General features: G+C 46.0%; 1 protein-coding gene, 3 non-coding genes and 1 pseudogene across 4 annotated transcripts; 1 reads left to right on the top strand and 4 right to left on the bottom strand.

Annotated features, from left to right (window-relative positions):
* Nucleotides 1-693: 693 nt before the first annotated feature.
* LOC129519926 (olfactory receptor 1F1) lies at nt 694-11,531 on the bottom strand. The gene is made up of 2 exons (XM_055340753.1): nt 11,292-11,531; nt 694-1,835 (listed from the first exon to the last, which is right to left on the bottom strand). Exons 1-2 carry the CDS (start codon nt 11,315-11,317, stop codon nt 848-850), a joined length of 1,014 nt encoding a protein of 337 aa, XP_055196728.1. The 5' UTR covers nt 11,318-11,531; the 3' UTR covers nt 694-847.
* Nucleotides 11,158-11,230, bottom strand: TRNAR-CCU (transfer RNA arginine (anticodon CCU)). Its single transcript has one exon. It is a non-coding gene; the product is annotated as a tRNA-Arg (tRNA).
* Nucleotides 11,499-15,439, top strand: LOC129519836 (40S ribosomal protein S15a-like; annotated as a pseudogene).
* On the bottom strand, nt 13,679-13,750 carry TRNAP-AGG (transfer RNA proline (anticodon AGG)). The gene has a single exon. It is a non-coding gene; the product is annotated as a tRNA-Pro (tRNA).
* On the bottom strand, nt 14,254-14,326 carry TRNAK-CUU (transfer RNA lysine (anticodon CUU)). Its single transcript has one exon. It is a non-coding gene; the product is annotated as a tRNA-Lys (tRNA).
* Nucleotides 15,440-17,271: the final 1,832 nt, after the last annotated feature.

The raw sequence follows: 17,271 nt of genomic DNA, 5'->3' as shown, positions 1-17,271 counted from the left end.
AGTAAGAAGGCTCTCATCAGACACTGAATCTGCTGGCACCTTGATCTGGCACTGCCAGCCTCCAGAACTGTGAGAAATAAATATTTGTTGTTTAAGCTACCCAGTGTATGGTATTTTTGTTAGAGCAGCCCAAGTGGACAAATAAGAGCACTAAAAATTAAGAGGTGTTCTTTGGATTTCATATGAGGCTTAGGATTGTGAATTCAGCCAAAGGACCTGCCCTGTCAGCAGAGGGACACTTGAGCCCACAGAGAAATTCAGTGACTTTTTCACCTCTATTGTTTACCTCCATTAGACATCAAATCTTAGGGTTTCTAGGCTCACTCTTCATAATGAGCAATCATAAAGTACATCCAAAGCAGCATGTCAATTCAGAAATTACCTTAGAAGCCCCAGGGACCTTAAAGAGGAAAAAATGCCAATGCCTGCATCCCATTCCAGAAATTCTAGTTTAACTGGTCAAAATTTAATTGGCCAGCATCCACCTATATGTTGTCAAACCTCCCCAGGTGATACTGTCATGTATCCAAGATTGAAAAACACTGCCTTAGAATCAGAGTATTTCCAAAAAGGAAGTGAAAAAAAATTGTTACATGTAAATTTTCAGAGTGATCACTTAGAAAGGAAAAACTTGACCTTTATGCAAAGTAGGTTTAAATACAGTAATTAGAAACAAATAAGATTACCTATTTAAAGGAGTGGGGTTGTACTTAAGTCTAAGTTCATTCATAATTGTCTATTGACAGTATTTATTCTCAGTTCTTTGCAGACCCCTTGATTGCTACATTTCAGCGAGTTGGTGAAGATTAATATGCCTGAAAATAATAGGTCTGTTATACTTGCATCACTAAGAGCATGACTTTCTCCTCATCATTTTTTGTAGAGCCCCTTTCAAGTCCCTGTTCCTCAGGCTGTAGATGAAGGGGTTCAGCATGGGAGTCACCACTGTGTACATCACAGTAGCTGTGGTGTCCTTCTCAGAAGAGTGTGAAGACAAAGGGTTGAAATACACAGCAATGATGGTGCCATAGAAGAGAGAAACCACAGCCAGGTGGGAGCCACAGGTGGAGAAGGCTTTCCATCTTCCCTTTGTGGATGGGACTCTCAGGATAGCACAGGTAATGTGGATATATGAGGCCAGGATGCAAATAAAGGGAGTGATCATGATCAGAGAGCCCTCGGTCAGAATCATCACCTCATTGAGGTGTGTGTCAGAGCAGGAGAGTTTCAGGAGAGGCGTCACATCACAGAAGAAGTGGGGGATGGCATTGTACCCACAAAATGAGAGTTGAGCCATCAGCAGGGTATGCAGTAGGACATTCAGGTTGGCAATGACCCATGACCCAGCAACCAGCAGGGCACAGAGCTGGTGGGTCATCTTTGTTGAGTAGTGTAAGGGGTGGCATATGGCTACAAAGCGGTCATAGGCCATCACAGCCAGGAGGAAATTGTCCATGTCCACGAACATGAATACAAAGTACATCTGTGTGAGACAGCCAGAGAAGGAGATGGTCTGAGTGCCAAGTAGGTGGTTGGTCAGCATCTTGGGGACAGTGGTGGAGGAGAAGCAGATGTCCACAAAGGACAGGTTGCTGAGGAAGAAGTACATGGGGATGTGCAGGCGGGAGTCCACGCTGATGGCCAGGAGGATGAGCAGGTTTCCCAGGATGGTGGCCAGGTACATGCTCAGGAAGAGCACAAAGAGAAGTTGCTGCTGCTGGGGCTGCCTGGAGAGCCCGAGGAGGAGGAACTCGGAGACACTTGACTGGTTTGCCCCTCTCATGGGGCTGGAAGCCTGAGCCAAGAGGCAGACAAAGCAGGGACAATCCAAAAGCCTGGAAAACGATGGTTAAAGCAGAGCAACTAAGAAGACTGGAAGGAGATAGGCTGTGTGACATAGGTGAGGCACTAGAACCTTGCTCCCCGTGTGCTTTGGCCAGTGATGGCCTTTTCTGTGCCATCATTCATTCTTCCATCAAGAAAATGAAAGCCATGCCTCTGGAAGGACATTGAAAGATTGTGACAATGGTTTTATCCATAAATTCTTTGTATGTTTAAACTTTCTATCATGACCTTATATCTTTAAATAGTGTCATAATTTGGGGCACCTGGGTGGCTCAGTTGGTTAAGCATCTGCTTTTGCCTCAGTGTAATCCTGGGGTCCTGGGATCAAGCCCTACATTGGGCTCCCTGATCCCAGGAAGCCTGCTTCTCCCTCTCCTCCCTACTTGTTCTCCCTCTCAAATAAATAAAATATTTTTTTAGAATAGTGTCATAAATCACGATAGACATAAGAATATTAATAGAGAGGTTAATATTTATAACGAGCACTGGAGAACACATGTAAGTGGTTACCAAAGAGACTGACATATAGTAAGCACACATCCTAATAAAGGATATTGATGTCATGGTTATAATTAGTGGTGTTGCCTTACAGGACATTTTTGATTTCCAGTGTCTCTAATCTGGACACATTACACATTCCTAACATATTTGCTCTGAGGATGATATCAGTGATCAGTCAGTATGATAATGTGCACTTTACAGAGCTCTGAGCCAGCCCTTCTTGGTTGTGTCCACTGAGCTCCCTCCATCTAACTTGTAAAATGGAAATGGAAATGACACAGAATTATGGGCATGAACTTGGCCAACTAGTTTTCCCCACAGCTCAGGTCTCATTCAGGTCTCATAAACATACAGGACATATATGGTCATGACTGGTCATTGCAAGGACGGTTGATGATCTCAGAACTGTTTCTTTGGTTCCATTTTAAAAAAAGATGTAGTGAGGAGTACCCTCCACAAAGGTTTATCTTAACAATCAGCTATTGATAGTCTCACTGATCTGACTCTTACCTGGAAAGAACGACATTCATTACAGTCACCAGAAATCCAAAGTTTGCTTCACTTTTCCAGACCTGGCCAGAGATTGTTGATTTGAGCAAAAGGGACTTGTCTTTCAGGTTTTCATGATAAATCTGCTTGAACAAGGGTGGGAGTACACAGACTCAAGCCTTGGTACAGGAAGGAGGTTTGAGGGAATCAGAGAGCCAGCTCTTTACAAGAGTCTCCATGGCCACTAGGGCCATAGTCCCTAAGAGCCTCATTAGAGACAAACAGCAAGTAATTAATTGTCCCTTCTCCTTGGGCTGTTTTGGATCCAACACTGATGATAAAGACCTGTTATCTAAGTTACATTATTGCAGCTTTAGGGCTTGGCAATATTGCAAATGATGCAATCTTTTAGGGGAAATCATTTTTTCTACTAGAGAAAACTCACAATCCTATATTTTATCCCCACCCAAGCTGGAATGGTGTCCTTGTTAGGAAATATATATGATGCTCTATAGGAATTAAAAGAATAAACTTTGGATTCACACAGATGTACACTTAATTCTCAGATCCATTATTACCAGTTGTACAACCTCGAGAAATCTATCAACCTTCACAGAATAATATTCATTTTGTACAGTTGTGCAGATTAAGTTAGGTAATTTATATAAATCATCTCATGACCCCTACTCTCATCAATGCACTGGGCTTAGAGACCATGTCCACTACACGAAGGCTGAAGGGATTCACATCCTTCACTCTCTACTCAATTATCTATGTTCTAGATAAAAATCATTTGGAAATACTATCTTGTGTTCATAGGGCAATAGTCATTTTCATTTTCATTTCATAAGTTGATAAGTTTTTTATTCTATATTTTAATTTGGGGGTAAATGAAGTAGAATAGGAACTATTGTTGAGTCCATTTATAAATTAGTATAACATGGATGCCAATGAGGAACATAGAATTTCTTTTTTTTTTTTTTTTTGAACATAGAATTTCTAAGTCCAATAGTTACCACTCCATAGTACTGAAGACAAGATCTGGCTTTAAGGTGCCCATGAATCTTTTGATCTTATGCACTGTAAAGTTTTACTTTCCTGAGTTGATAGTATGAAAGGGTTACTCATAAAAACCATACACCTGGGCCAGAAATGGCATCTGAATCACTAAAAAAAAAATGTCTTCTGAGGGCGCCTGGGTGGTTGTCAGTTAAGCGTCTGTCTTCAGCTCAGGTCACGATTCTGGAGTTCCAGGATTGAGCCCTACATCAGGCATTGGACTTCCTGCTCAGCAGAGAATCTGCCTCTCCCTTTCCCTCTGCTCCTCCCCCTGCTCATGTGAACTCTCTGTATCTCTCTGTCTCTGTCTGTATCTCTCTCTCTCTCTCTAAGTAATTAAAAAAAAATTTTTTTTAATGTCTTCTGGGGATCGCTGGGTGGCTCAACGGTTGAGTGTCTGCCTTCTGCCCAGGGCATAATCCCGAGGTCCTGACCGGGTCCCGCATCGGGTTCCCCCATAGAGAGCCTGCTTCTCCTTCTGCCTTGTCTCTGCCTCTCTCTCTGTGTGTCTCTCATGAATAAATAAATAAAATCTTTAAAAAAAAATTTAAAAATGTCTTCTGGAGGGATCCCTGGGTGGCGCAGCAGTTTAGCGCCTGCTTTTGGCCCAGGGCGCGATCCTGGAGACCTGGGATCGAATCCCACGTCGGGCTCCCGGTGCATGGAGCCTGCTTCTCCCTCTGCCTATGTCTCTGCCTCTCTCTCTCTCTCTCTCTGTGTGTGTGACTATCATAAATAAATAAAAATTTTAAAAAAAGTCTCTGGAAATCAGAGTGTTACTCTAACCGATCTTTCACTTTGAGTTATTTATGAATAATGTATTTATTTATTTTACTTATTTTTTTTTAATTTTTATTTATTTATGATAGGCACACAGTGAGAGAGAGAGGCAGAGACACAGGCAGAGGGAGAAGCAGGCTCCATGCACCGGGAGCCCGACGTGGGATTCGATCCCAGGTCTCCAGGATCGCGCCCTGGGCCAAAAGCAGGCGCCAAACCACTGCGCCACCCAGGGATCCCTAATGTATTTATTTAAAGATTTTGTTAATTTATTCGTGAGATACACAGAGAGGAGAGAGAGAGAGGCAGAGACACAGGCAGAGGGAGAAGCAGGCTCCATGCAGGGAGCCCGACGTGGGACGTGGGACTCGATCCCAGGTCTCCAGGACTCGATCCCAGGTCTCCCATAGCCCTGGGATGAAGACCGCGCTAAACTGCTGAGTCACCCCGGCTGCCCTGAACAATGTATTCTGCATTCTGATTATGAAATCTCAATAAATATTCATCTGCTCCTAGTAACTCAAGATAAGATCCTCAGGGCTATAATGAGTCCTCATACCTCCATCAGACTCATATCAGATATCAAGTTCTGCACATTCTATCCCCAAAACAGGCCAAGAACACTTCACAAAGTTCATTATCAAGGACCTGTGGATGAGGGGGAAAGTAGTTCCCGAATTACTAAAAAAATTGTTTGCAAGTGATGAAAAACCAACTCCTAACAGCTTAGGAGAAGTAGAATCTATTGCTGGATGTAATTGCAAAGTCCAAAGTTCTTGTAAGTTTCGGGCAGGGCTACATGCAAGGGCCCAAATAATGGTGCCAGGACCTGTATTTCTCATCTCTCTATTTTATTTGTTTCTGTTTGACTTCATTCTACAGACTATTTCTCTCCATGTGGCAGACAGGGTGGCCACCAGCACCTCCAAACTCACATCCTCCCGGACTAGCAATCCCTGGCCATGCTTTATCGCCTGAGCCAGCCAGGTGCCCCTAACAGTGTTTGTTTGTTTGTTTTTTTATTTATTTTAAATATTTATTTATTTATTCAATCAGAGAGAGCGAGAGAGGCAGAGACACAGGCAGAGAGAAGCAGGCCCCATGCAGGAAGCCCGATGTGGGACTCGATCCCTGGTCTCCAGGATCACACCCCAGGCTGCAGGTGGCACTAAACCACTGCACCACTGCGGCTGCCCCAGTGTTTATTTATTAACTCCAGCCAAGGCTGTGATCATTCCTTCTTGGATCCACACCCAAATCTGAACCAACCACTTTGTATGGGAGAGTGGGGTGTTCTGGTCATCCTAGATCATACACCCAATGCATTCCATGTGATAATCCAGTGATGTACATTATCATCAGGACTGAATGGAGGAGAGGAGGAGTTTCCCCAAACAGATCCAAAGAATGGAAATGGGAAGGAATGTCCTTGAACAAAAAAATCTAGTTACTATGATCCACTAGTTGCTCCATCAGCTGAGTTAAACAAAGGATTGGAGAAGGAACACTTTTTTTTTTTATTTATGATAGTCACAGAGAGAGAACGAGAGGCAGAGACACAGGCAGAGGGAGAAACAGGCTCCATGCATCGGGAGCCCGACGTGGGATTCGATCCCGGGTCTCCAGGATCGCGCCCTGGGCCAAAGGCAGGCGCCAAACCGCTGCGCCACCCAGGGATCCCTGGAGAAGGAACACTTAAGAAAAAAGGATAAATTAGTAAGCTGTTTTATTTTTTTTAAGATTTTATTTATTTAATCATGAGAGACACAGAGAGAGAGAGGCAGACACACAGGCAGAGGGAGAAGCAGGCTCCGTGCAGGGAGCCTGATGTGGGACTCGATCCTTGACCCCAGGATCATGCCCTGGGCCGAAGGCAGGCACTAAACCGCTGAGCAACCAAGGGACCCCCAGTAAGCTGTTTTTAAAGTTAAGGTGAACTGGGGCACCTGGATGGCCTAGTTGGTTAAGTTTCAGATTCTTGATTTCAGTTCAGGTAATGATCTCAGTGTGGCGGGACCAAGCCCAACCTCAGGCCCTATGGTCAGCAAGTAGTCTGCTGAGATTCTCTCCCTGTCCCTTTACCCCTCCCCCTGATTACTCTCTCTCTCTCTCTCTCTCTCTCTCTCTCTCTCTTTCTCCTTCTAATAAATAAAATCTTTTTAAAAAATAAAAGTTAAAGTGAACTAAACAAGAAACAAAATCTGCAATCATTGACAACCCAGTATCAGTGAACACCCCTAGTACTCAGATATTGGTTTCTAAACACCATTTTCTATTAAAAAGAAATAGGATTCCATAGAGACAGGGCTGATTCCAAGTCTGGGCAAGAATAAAGTAAGGTGAGTCTAGGACATTATATGTGTGCCAGTAAATAAGAAAATACTCAAAGTTCAACGAGGACATTTCTAACCTACAAATGACCTTCAAATGGATCACCAATCCATACATGATAATTTAAAGGCTCTCCCACTGGCCAAATTTGAAACAATTTGAGTATCAATAGAATAATAACCATAAGTGATTACAAGACATCAAATATATTAAAATCTGTGAATCAGTAATAATAGTATAAAAATTAAGGTTATTTGCCATAACTAAGGTGAATATAAATAAAGGGAAAGAATTTAGCATGTACCCTGTTTTTTAAAAACAGTCTGAAGGTCACCTTGGGGTCATTTTTTGTGAAAAACTTTTCTTTTACAGAATAATGCCAGTCAAGAAATACAGAAAAATGATAGAACTAGGAAACCTTCATTTTTAACTCCCAGTGAAATAAATTATTGAGACAATGATTATGAAACAATGTTAAAGCAGTATGTAGTAAGTTGTTGGGGAACAGGACATTCATATAGTATCAAATTATATCACTTTATAGGTTACTAATTTCATTTTTTAAAGATTTTAATTATTTATTTGTCAGGTTGAGAGAGAGAGAGCACAAGCAGGGGGAGTGGCAGGCAGAGGGAGAAGCAGGCTCCCTGCTGAGCAAGGAACCCCATGCAAGACAGTCCCAGGACCCCAGGATCATGACCTGAGCCAAAGGCAGATGCTTAACTGTCTAAGGCACCTAGGTGTCCCATACTTCTAATTTCAAGGGTAAAATAAAACATAAGAATTGCTTTTATAGGGGCACCTGGGTGACTCAATTGGTTAAGTGTCTGCTTTCAGCTCAGGTCATGATCTAAGAGTCCTGAGTTCGAACCCCGCATTCAGTTCCATGCTCAGTGGGGAGCCTTCTCTGTCTCTCCCTCTGCTTGCAACTTTCCCTGCTTGTGTTCTCTCTCTCTTTCTGTCAAGTAAATAAATAAAATATTTTTTAAATTGCTTTTATAAAGTCACTACCATAAACCATCTTCCCCAGTGACACACCTTTACCAAGTTATCAAATACCATTACTAATACCCCCAATCCTATACAACACCATAGGACTTACTGAAGCCTTCCTTTTTTCCAGTTCCACCAGTGAGAAAACTGGTTCCCATTAGCCTCAATATATTAACTTATTTTTTCAGCCCTCTGTACATAGCCCATTTCCTGACACCACTAGGCTGCTTTCTAGGTTGGCCATGGCAGGCCACCCTGCTCTGCCACTTGGACCTGTGCCAAGCTAGCTCTCCTGTCAGATCTCAAATGAGAACTATTTGCAACAATATTTATGGGCTTGATTCTCTGGACAAGTAGCTCACAACCATGAGACACTGGACATATGGAGACACTCTTAGTTGTCACAACTATGGAGAAACTGGCATCTAGAAGATAAAGCCCAAGGGTGCTGTTAAACATTCCGCTGTGTTCAGGATGGCCCCATACAACAGGAAATGATCTGGTTTATGATGTCAAAAGTGCCAAGATTGAGAATACACTACATCTAATTAAAATGATACAGTCCTGGGCAGCCCGGGTGGCACAGCGGTTTAGCATCACCTTCAGCCCAGGGTGTGGTCCTGGAGACCCGGGATTGAGTCCCACGTCGGGCCCCCTGCATGGAGCCACCTCCTCCCTCTGCCTGTGTCTCTGCCTCTCTCTCTCTCTCTGTGTTGGTCATAAACAAATAAAAAATAAAATGATACAGTCCTATGCACATCATGTTTCTGAGTCTTGCTAACTTTTAAAAAATATTTTATGTATGTATGTATGTATGAGAGACACACAGAGAAAGGCAGAGACACACAGGCAGAGGGAGAAGCAGGCTCCCTGTAGGGCTCCAGGATCGTGACCTGAGCCAAAGGCAGATGCTCAACCACTGAGCCACCCAGGTGCCCCTGAGTCTTGCTAACTTTTAAGAAGTTTCACCCAAGGACATCTAATGGGCATGTATTTAAGGAATGTCAGCTTTCTCATTCTTCTCTTCTGCCTAGTGCACAAGAAGAAAGGCAATCCTATGCCCACTCTGGGACTTGAACTCACAACGCTGGGATTAAGAATCAGTCTATTGACTGAGCTAGGTGTCAGCACACAGCTGCCACTTCTAGTCAGAAAAGAGTGTAAATGCACCGTTGGCATGACCACCAGGATAGAGCTGGAGCACCGCTAACTGTTGGCTGAAGGAGAAACACACACACCGAGGATTTGATCCAGGTCTCCTGGTCAGCAAGTGGCTCAGGGACTTTGTGGTCAGGGTCCTGGAGCAGGGTCTCAATCACAAAACCCACCCAGCAGCCTCCCTAGCTGGGACCTTGTGTCTTCCCATAAGTTGTAGGTCCCAAAGGTGCCCCAGCATACCCCAAACCACTGGCCTATGAGTCATTCAGTCATTCAAATGTTTATTGAACACCTACTATAAGCACCTATTGGCAATACAGCAATTAACAACATGGATTGTTTAAGATAGAAGAAGAAAAGGAGTCAGATTCTGGATCAAGGGAAGTTGCTCCTTTTCATTTTTATTTTCTTCCTCACCAAGCTTGATGCCTGCAACTTAACAGGCCACACTGACATTTAACCCGAGCATGAAATGCATTATGCGTCTTATCAGGGGCGATTGGCCCTCTCTCCTCTGTTTTGATACCAGCGCTGCTCACTTTTGTTATTTTTTTTATTTTATTTATTTAATCATGAAAGACACACAGAGAGAGGCAGAGGCACAGGCAGAGGGAGAAGCAGGCTCCATGCAGGGAGCCCAACGTAGGACTCGATCCTGAGTCTCCAGGATCACGCCCTGGGCTGAAGACGACACTAAACCGCTGAGCCACCGGGGCTGCCCCATTTCTTATTAAAAGGAAAAAAGGGGGCACCTGGATGGCTCAGTTGGTTAAGCGCCTGCCTTCTGCTCAGGTGATGATCTCAGGGTATGGGATGGAGCCTCATGTAGAGCTCTCTGCTCAGCGGGGAGTCTGCTTCTCCCTCTCCCTCTGCCCCTACTCCTGCTCATTCTCTCTCTCTCTCTCTCTCTCTCTCTCTCTCTCACAAATAAATAAGATATTTTTTAACTAAAAAGAAAAAACAAAAAAGCACTGGAGGTGGCTGCTCTGAGATTTGATTCTGGACCCCATGCACCTGAGCAAGAACACAAGCCTCACATGGCATTTCTGAGGACACAGGACCTTTGGGTCACCCAGAGTGCCGAGTTACACGCCTGTCAAAAACAGCATTTGCTGGACACCAAAATCCTGGACTGACACCAAGACTCGAATAATGAGGCCCTGAGGGAATTTTAAAAAGTCCCAGAAGCAACTATGTTGAAACAACAGAACTCCAGGCAGAAAATCACCCACAATCTTTTTTTTTTTTTTCTAATTCATGAGAGACACAAAGAGAGAGGCAGAGACACAGGAGGAGGGAGAAGCAGGCTCCATGTAGGAGCCCAATGTGGGACTCGATTCTGGGACCCCAGGATCATGCCCTGGGCCGAAGGCAGGCGCTAAACCGCTGCGCCACCCAGGGATCTCACCGTCCGCGATCTTAACCCAGATCAAGTCAACGTTATCATTGGCTGGTGTCACCTTTGATTCTCTCCAAACGCCCATTCAGTTCTGACATTCATGTATCATAGGTGCAACATCTGTTTTCCACATTTTCTGTTTACCTTTTGAACTTCATACTTTGCATTTTGCTAGTTTCTATTTTCTTCCCTTGCCTGCGTGGCCCTGAGTGTTCACAGCCTTTTACACCCACCTCCGTTTTGGGCACTCCTGCTAAAACAACTGTGGCTTGAGAGTTACCATTTTTACAAAATTCGGAACACACACACACACCTACACAGTGGAGCTTTACAGCAGACACTCTTAGTACGTTCATTAGCCAGTTTTCCTTGTAGCCGTCAGTACTTCTAAGACAGATTTTTATCAAAGTGTGGATGTTAGAGCACATTCCTCTTTCCCTACTGATTGGGTAGAAGAGAAACTTCCCGCTGTTTCTTTACAGATCTTATAAGAGCCTTTCTTTGAGTTCCACCAGGTTTTTTCCTCCCTTTCCGGTGGGTGGGTTTTTCCCACCCTGTAATCTAAAACTTCCTGACACACCTAAAGGGTATGTCCTTCCTATTACCCCAGGTGGGACTCGAACCCACAATCCCTGGCTTAGGAGGCCAGTGCCTTATCCATTAGGCCACTGGGGCAGCTGCCAGGCTGCTTGCTCAGTGGCTAGAAAGTGTTGCAGAGATTGGTTTGGGTACTTACTCAAGACCAGACTCTGCGGCGCGCATTCAAGCTTTCAGAACAGTCGTGAACCAAACAGCAGCCCCTCCCCGCGCAGACCGCGCAGTCTCCTGCCTCCGCCTGCGCCCCTGCCGCTCCTTCCCGTGCCGGCTCCGCGGAGTCTGGCTCTTTTGTTTCCTCCAGAAGGGATCCCCTGCTCGGAAACGGGCTCGCTTCTCCTTGGGATGGATGGATTCGGAGAGCAGTGAGGGACTCCGGCTGGATCAGTCGGTGGAGCATCCGGCCGGGCCCCCCAGCTGCGCCACTGATAAGCGCCCGGGCCTCCCCAGACCTCGCTTGACCAAGGACCCCACCGAGCGCAGGGCTGGGGGTGGGGGGCGGTGCGGGGAGACCACCCCGGCAGGCCCCCGGACGCCCCCCCGCAGGCCAAAGTCGGAGCCCTTCGGCCCAGGCCGGAGCCGCGGGGGGCGGGAGGATCCTATCCTGGACCGCGCCTCTCGGGGCTCGAGTGCGAGGAGGCTGAGACCCGGACCTCACCGCGCGCGGCGGGGCGGCCCGAAGCTGGAGCCTCGGGGGTCGGGGACACGCTCCCTGCAATTTCCTTCAAACACCTCCGCCTGTATTCACGGAGGTTTGTAATTTATCCAAGGGTTAAAAAAATCAATCAATCAATCAATCAATCAATCAGCAGAATCCCAAGCCTCCTAAGATTCCCTCCCCATCCCCCTAAGAACTCCCGGGACCTCAGAGCCTGCATCCAAATTTATCCTTTGTCATTCGTGCCACACGATTATCGAACGTACGGTCCATATTCGAATTTCCTCCCAAACCGCGCTTTATGGCTTAAAAAAAAAAAAAATCCAGAGCCGAATCAGAGAGCACACTTTGCATTAGTTGCCGCGTCTTCTAGTGTCCTTCGCGCCGCCTGTCCTGGCGATCGGCCCACAGGCCCACAGGGGGAAGCGGCAGGCAGGGAGGGCCGGCCTGGGAGGGAGGGGACACGCGTCTCCGGCACCGAGACAAACTAGGACGCTGTAGACGTGGGGTCCTTGGGGGGTGGGGGGGCTGGACTGCTCGGAATCTCCGCCTCTTTTTAAAAATTATTTGCATTTTAGCCGAAGGCGTGAGAGCAGGAGGCCCGAGGCAACACGCCTTCCAAAAGTAGCTGGAGGCCCGTGGGGGTAGGACGGGTGTATTTCTGTGCACGCTCGCCTTTCGGGGACACAGATTCAAGGGGAACCCAGGAGCGGATCCCGAGCTTTGCCTTCGTCTCGCACGTTTCGGAGATTGGCAAATGCCCCCGATGCGACCGTGGCTTGGGGATCCACGCGCCCCTCTGCTTTTCCGCCTCCCTTTAAATGTAGCCAGGATTTTTTTTTTCCCTCTCCCGAAAGCTCTTCGCCGCTTTTAAGTGTGCTTGTTTGTTTTGAATATCCAACATTTTCCGTTGTTTCTAGCTAAACGGTTGGTTCCCCCAAATCCCGCCCATTTGTGTTACTGGAAACCACGAGTCCCTCCTGGAATGTTTTTTTTTTTTTTCCTTTTTTTTGTAGTAATTTCCTTAAAGCTGTTACCATTTTTTTTTTTTCAAAACAAAACAAAACAAAACAAAACGGCTTACAGAGGGGGGAAAAAAGAAGCCTTTAGAGCAGAGATGGTTGCCCCCAGGAAATCTAACTCTACAGGCAGCCTCGGGGCCCGCGTGGGTTCTGGAAGAAAGGACTTCCGCCCGAGCTACGGCCCGGCCCCGGGTGCCCGGAGAGCCGGGACACTGCACCCTTTGCGGAAAGCAGCTCTCAAGGATAGAGACTCTTTAGGGGTCAAAGTCAAGCCCTACCTGGACCTCCCATCTCCTGGACCTCACAGTCTGACGTTCTGACAGGGGCACAGGACCGTAGTCCTGAGCGCACTCGGACCCCAGGCCTGGAGCGCCCAGGTCAGGGGGACGGGAATAAGGAAAGAGGAGGTGGGGGGAGAAGGGAGGAGGGCCGGGCGCTCCGTCCAAGTACAGTCACCGCCAGCACTTCGGTGTGTAAATTCCTGGGTGCTTAGCAGGGGGCCTTTGAGCGCCTCTGGGGAATGGCTGGCCTTGAACCCACAAAGGGGTGACTGCGGGGGAGAGCTGCTTCTCTGGGACTCCCCTTCCCCAACCTCCAGCCCTGCACTGCCCCGGGGAGCGCCCTCTTCCGGAATGCCTGCACCGCGGCAGCCCTGGGCCTCCAGCTTTAAATTTTTACTTTTATTACTTTTTTTTTTTTCCTGCTTAAAGTTTTTAAAGCAGCCGGAACAAGCTGGACGCTTTTAAAGTTTCTCTTCTCATCCTCTCGTGCCTTGTCCTGTCTGGTCAAGCAAAAGCTGAGGCCCGCGGGCGGTTTCAATTTCTAACATGAAGTCTACGTACAAAAGAAGGGCTCGTCCGGGATTTGAACCCGGGACCTCTCGCACCCTAAGCGAGAATCATACCCCTAGACCAACGAGCCGCAGGGGCAGCTTTCTCCAGCTCTCCTTATGACTTCGTGGCGCCCCGGGGACTGGGATGAATGGGATCAAGGAAGTGACGCGGGAAGGGGGATTGGGACTTTAGACCCGCAAGGGAAGGCAGAGCTCAGGCGCCGGCGGGCGCGGAAGTAGCCCACAGGGTGGGGAGCAGCCCCTGACGCCCCCTATTCTGGAGGCCCCAGCGCTCACGCAACAACCAGCCCCCAGCCCCCAGCCCCCAGCCCGGCAGACTCTCCGTGCGTCCCCGCGGCAACGCGCGGTCACTTCGCAGACGCTCCTCGCAGCAGTGAGCCCGCTGGTGACCCTCGGGCAAAAGCCAGCGAGGGCCGCCCGGTCGCGTGTCCCCACCCCCGGCGGCGTCGCCTGTCTTTCAATTCTAGGTCACTGGGAAGCCTTGCGTAGAAGGCTGCCCCCCTGTGGTGCATCCACACTGCCCCCTAATTGCCTCCTGCCGAGTTAAGCGCTGCAAAGCAAGAAAACAAGCCGCCCAACGTGGGGCTTGAACCCACGACCCTGAGATTAAGAGTCTCATGCTCTACCGACTGAGCTAGCCGGGGACCCTTGGGCCAAGGGTGTAGATGATGTACTGATCTGAAAGTGACGGGAACTAGGCTAAATGATGGATTGGACCTGAAGTACCGGGGGCGGCTCAATAGGGTCCCACCGGAGTCCCCCGCTGCAGCAAGGGGACTGCCCTCACCTCCCCACGGCCTCTAGCTGGGGAACCGGCCTGGGCCCGGTGGCCCCGCACCAAACCTAGTGTCAGGTGCAGTGAGGAGCATCCAGGGCAGCTAGGTGCAGTGGGGACAGAGCCAGCCGTGCAGGGGAGAAGGCTAGGGCAAGATGCACCAGTTACTTTACCTCTTGACCCTGTGACGGACATCCGGATTATTTCCAGTTTGGGGCTGTAAACATCAGAGTATAGGTTTTTTTCTGGGAAAGATACCCGAAGGTGCAACCCAAAGATTACCCAAAGGGTCACATGGTAGTTACGTGTTCAGTTTTTAAAGAAACCATCATAGTGTTTTCCAGAGTGGTTGGACGGTCTTAAGCACCCACCAACAATGCGTGAGTAACCTCCTTTGTCTGATAAAACGTTCGATAGGAGAGAGCATCAGCATCCTTGTTGCATCTCCAACCTCAAAGAAAATGTCAAGGTTTCACAATCAAGGATGAAGTTTGCTGTAGGAATTTGTAGATAATTTTGGCAAGTTATGGGTATTATCTACTTTGGGTAGTTTATTAAGCATCTTAAAAATAATGAATGGCCCCTCCCGCCCCCCCCCCCCCCGTCTCTGCAGATGCTCTCAAGAGCATTAACAAAGCTGAAAAGAGAGCCAAACGCCTCTCTCGTGGTTCTTATTAGGTCATGCTCCAAAGTCATCAGCCGATTTCTCACTGTGATGATGAAGCATGGTTACATTGGTGAATTTGAAATCATTGATGATCACAGAGCTGGGAAAATTGTTGTGAACCTCACAAGCAGGTTAAACAGTGTGGAATGATCAGCCCCAGATTTGATGCACAACTGAAAGATCTAGAAAAATGGCAGAATAACCTGCTCCCATCCCGCCAGTTTGGTTTCATTATACTGACAATCTCAGCTGGCATCACGGACCATGAAGAAGCAAAACGAAAACACAGGGAAAATCCTGGGATTCTTTTTCTAGGGATGTAATTCATATGTGTAAATAAAATGCCTCAATGGACAAAAAAAAAATCACGAATGGAAGTGAGGTTATATTGAATACATCTCCTTGGATTTGCTGCAGACATTAATAGATTTTCTAATGTCAGATCAACTTTGCACTCGCTAGGATAAACTCGACTGGGCCGCGGTACATTATCCTTCCTATATGTCCTAAGATTTGGTTTGCTAATATTTTAAAATTTTACATCTATTTTCATGAGTGAGATTATAGATTATGTGGTTTTAAATTTTTTTTCATTTTGTCCTTGGTTTTTTCTCTTTTTTAAGAGATTTTACTTATGAGAGACTCAGAGAGACAGGTAGAGACACAGGCAGAGGGAGAAGCAGGCTCCATGTAGGGAGCCTGATGCACAACTTGAACCCGGGACTCCAGGATCACGCCCTGGGCTGAAGGCAGGTGCTAAACCGCTGAGCCACCCAGGGATCCCCTGGTTTTTTATCTCCTAATGTAGGCTCCATGCCCAGCAGGGTGCTTGAACTCACAACCCTGAGATCAAGTGTCAGATGCTCAACCTACTGAGCTACCCAGGGGTCTGCTGGCCTCCTAAAATGTGTTGTGGGGTGCCCTGTTCTTCTGTGAAAGATTTTATGTAAAATACAAATAAAAATTTTGTTTCTTGAATGCTTGGTAGCATGCTCCACTGCAGCCATCGAAGTCAAGAATCTTCCTTGGAGGGTAGTTTTTGATTAGTGATTCACTTTTTTTATTAGTTTTAAGATCATTTACATTTTTACTCCATTTTGATATCATTAAGGCATTTTTTAATTTTAAAAATTACATATATTTCTCTAAATTTTCACAGTTATTTAGCATATGTTTCTATCATGTAAGTTATGCAGTGACTGTGAAGTCATTCTTATCCCTAATATGTGTTGTGTATTTCTTCCTTTCTTTATCAGTTTTTGCAGAGTTTTATCAATAACTCTAGCTTTTTCCAAGATCTGCCTTCAGGATATCATGAATCTCTATAGTATGCTTGTTTTCTACTTTATTAATTTCATGTCTTATTATTTTTTCCTTGTTCTAACTTCTTTGAGTTTATTTTTGCTGTTATTTTCCTAACTACTTGACATTACTTTTCAAACTTTTTTTTTCTTTTCAAACTTTTTATTATATGTATCTAAGGCTATCAATTTCCCTCTAACTATGGCTTTAGCTATACCTTGGTATACAGTATTTTCATCATCATTTAAAAATATTTCTAAATCCCTTTGTAATTTCTTTCTTAACTCCCAGAATTTTTACAAGTGTGTTGTTTAATTTACAATCATATTGGGATGTTTTAGGATTTTGTTTAGTTTTGTATTATTTATTTTGACCTCTTTTTAGTTTACTTTCTCTCCATCTTTTTTTTTTTTTTTTAATTTTTATTTATTTTATGATAGTCACAGAGAGAGAGAGAGAGGCAGAGACACAGGCAGAGGGAGAAGCAGGCTCCATGCACCGGGAGCCCGACGTGGGATTCGATCCCGGGTCTCCAGATCGCGCCCTGGGCCAAAGGCAGGCGCCAAACCGCTGCGCCACCCAGGGATCCCCTCTCTCCATCTTTTTTAACTGTTACATACATCTATTGAATTTTGTTTCAGTTTTTTGTCTTTTTATTTTTAGAAGAATTTAGATATTTTGCATTTTTAGAGCATTTTCCATAGCTTCTGTTCTCAAAGATGTTTTAATTAGTCTTCATTTATTTATGCATAGTAAGGCCTGTTATAGTCTGCGTCTAATAATCTTAGCATCTGAAATCTTAGCAATCTTATTTCCATTGCTTTTTGTTCTTTGATTATTGCTCA

This window comes from Nyctereutes procyonoides, unplaced genomic scaffold (genome assembly GCF_905146905.1).
Source record: "Nyctereutes procyonoides isolate TBG_1078 unplaced genomic scaffold, NYPRO_anot_genome, whole genome shotgun sequence".
Lineage (NCBI taxonomy): Eukaryota > Metazoa > Chordata > Mammalia > Carnivora > Canidae > Nyctereutes > Nyctereutes procyonoides.
The sequence above is the reverse complement of the archived record's forward strand: the minus strand, read 5'-3'. Positions and strand labels throughout refer to the sequence as shown.